Raw genomic sequence first — 2500 nt, forward strand, 5'->3', positions numbered from 1 at the left:
CTGACAGCGGCGCCTTTTATAGAAATCAAAAATCGATTTACTGCAGAGTGAGAAAATTAAATAAAAAATAAATAAATAAACAAATAAATAAATTTAAATAAATAAATAAATAAATTTAAATAAATAAATATAATTCGATGAAAATAAATAAATGAAAAACAATTATAAATAAATCCAATAATAGTCTTCCGGGGTAATTCGCCAAAAGTGATCTTTTTCTTCATATTTATAGATTTATATGTTTATTTATACACTTATTTATATATTTATATAGATATTTATATATATATTTATATATATTTTTATATATTTATATATTTACATATTTATGTATTCTTTTGTATATATTTATTTATTTATTCATATATTTATTTGTGTATGTATATATATATATATATTGTACACATATATTTATCTATTCATATATTTATACGTATATATATATATATATTTACATTTGTATATTTGTTATATCCATATAGTTATAAATCCATATATTATGTATTTTTATATTTACATATATATAAATATATATTTATAAATTTATATACAAATGTATTTTTACATAAATAAATTTATACATTTACATATTTACATATATATATATATTATATATAGATATACATATATATTTACGGATTTATATTTTGTATATTTATATTTATCGATTTTTACATTTAAATACTTATACATTTGTATATTTGCATGTTTATATATTTGCATATTTATATACTTGCATATATTTATATTTGTTGTATATTTAATATCTGTATATTTATATATTAACATATTTATTTTATTTTTTTATATTTGCGTCTATTTATATACTATCTCCTCAAACATTGTTTATTTATGTACTTGCATATTTTTACATTAATATTTATTTATTATTTATTTTATTATTTATTTATTTATTTATTTATTTATTTATTTATTTATTTATTTATTTATTTATTTTTGATTTATTTATTTGTTTAGTTTTTGTGGCAAGTAGATATGAAAAGGATTTGAAGAGCAAATATAAATAAATAAATTAACAATTAAAAGTGGAATTTGGAGTTTTGAATTTCAGATTAATTGGATTAAATAATTTTAAATTTATTTTAATTTAATTTGAAATAATTGAAATTAAAATTTTGTTTGTTTGCTGCTGCTGCAGCGTAACGCTGCGAGTCAACAGCAGCTGCTGCGCGCAGCTGCTGCTGGAGGACAGCAGCAGCAGCAGCAGCAGCAGCAGCAGCAAACTGGCAGTGAACTTTTTTGCTGCTGCAGCATCGCCCACGAAAGTCACAGTCAAGAACCTCAAGCCAGGCAAGTTGGTTTAATTAATTTAATTAATTTAATTAATTAAATTAATTAAATTAATTAATTAATTAATTAATTAATTAATTAATTAATTAATTATTTCTTTATTTATTTATTTTAATTCAGGAACAATTTACAAACTGACTTGTTTGTACCGGCACGTGCCTTCGAACTTTCTGTTTCGTTTTTGCGCCAAGACGAAAAACAAGCTGAAGGCGAAGCTGCAGCAGCAGCAGCAGCAGCAGCAGCAGCAGCAGCAGCAGCAGCAGTACGCCACTCAGGAGGAGTGGCAGCAACTTCAAAAGTTCCTTTTTTTCGATTTATTCAAAATGAAACAAAACCCTTTTTTGCCAGATCGCTTCGAACTCAAAACACTCCCCCAAGCCTGGGCCTCTCCGGCCTCTTCCACCCACAGCAAACAGCCCCTCAGCCCCGTCGCCTCAGCTAGCTAGCTAGCTAGCTAGCCAACTAGCTAGCTAGCTAGCCAACTAGCTAGCTAGCCAGCTAGCTAGCTAGCTAGCCGGCTAGCTGGCTAGCTGGCTGGGTGACTTGCTGCGTGGGTGGCTAGCTAGCTGGCTTGCTATCTGGGTGGCTAGCTGGCTAGCTAGCTGGCTAGCTAGCCAGCTAGCTAGCTGGGTGGTTTGCCGGATGGCTTGCTTGCTAGCTGGCTGGCTAGCTGGATATCTGGGCAGCTGACTAGCGGGCTAGCTAGCTGGCTATCTGGCTGGCTAGCCAGCTGGTAGCCAGCAGGCTTTATAGCTGGGCCGCCAGCTAGCTAGCTAGCTGGCTAGCTGGCCAGGTGCTAGAGAAGCAGCTAGCCCGAGAGCTATCTTAAGAGCTAGTTACGGAGCTAGCTAAAAAGCCAGCTAGCTGGCTAGCTAGCTAGCTACACGGCTAGCTAGCTAGCTGTGATTGGCTAGCTAGCTGTGATTGGCTGGCTAGCTGTGATTGGCTAGCTAGCTGTGAGTGGCTAGCTAGCCACCTGTGTTTTTTTAATCCGTCGAAACTATTTATTTACAATTTAAAAATGAATTGTTTATTTGCTGCGGCTGCTGCTGCAGCACATTTAGTTATTAATTGTAAAAGCATTGACAGACAGGGCGACAGCCACTATTTGCTGCTGCTGCTGCTGCTGCTGCTGCTGTCGTTCCTGCTGCGGTTGCTGCTGTAGAATTGCTGCTGCTGCTGCTGCTGC

At 33.1% G+C, this 2500-nt stretch overlaps 1 protein-coding gene across 1 annotated transcript in view; it reads left to right on the top strand.

Moving 5' to 3' along the window:
* The window catches only part of ENH_00084020 (hypothetical protein, conserved), a gene marked incomplete at both ends in the record, with an annotated part of 2388 nt that extends 631 nt beyond the window's left edge, over positions 1 to 1757 (top strand). Inside the window, 2 exons of the mRNA XM_013583484.1 lie at positions 1160 to 1319; positions 1432 to 1757. Coding sequence (XP_013438938.1) covers positions 1160 to 1319; positions 1432 to 1757 — 486 coding nt within the window. The remainder of the gene's footprint in view (positions 1 to 1159; positions 1320 to 1431) is intronic.
* Positions 1758 to 2500: the final 743 nt, after the last annotated feature.

This window comes from Eimeria necatrix, genomic scaffold (genome assembly GCF_000499385.1).
Source record: "Eimeria necatrix Houghton genomic scaffold, Enh_scaff952, whole genome shotgun sequence".
Classification (NCBI taxonomy): Eukaryota; Apicomplexa; class Conoidasida; order Eucoccidiorida; family Eimeriidae; genus Eimeria; species Eimeria necatrix.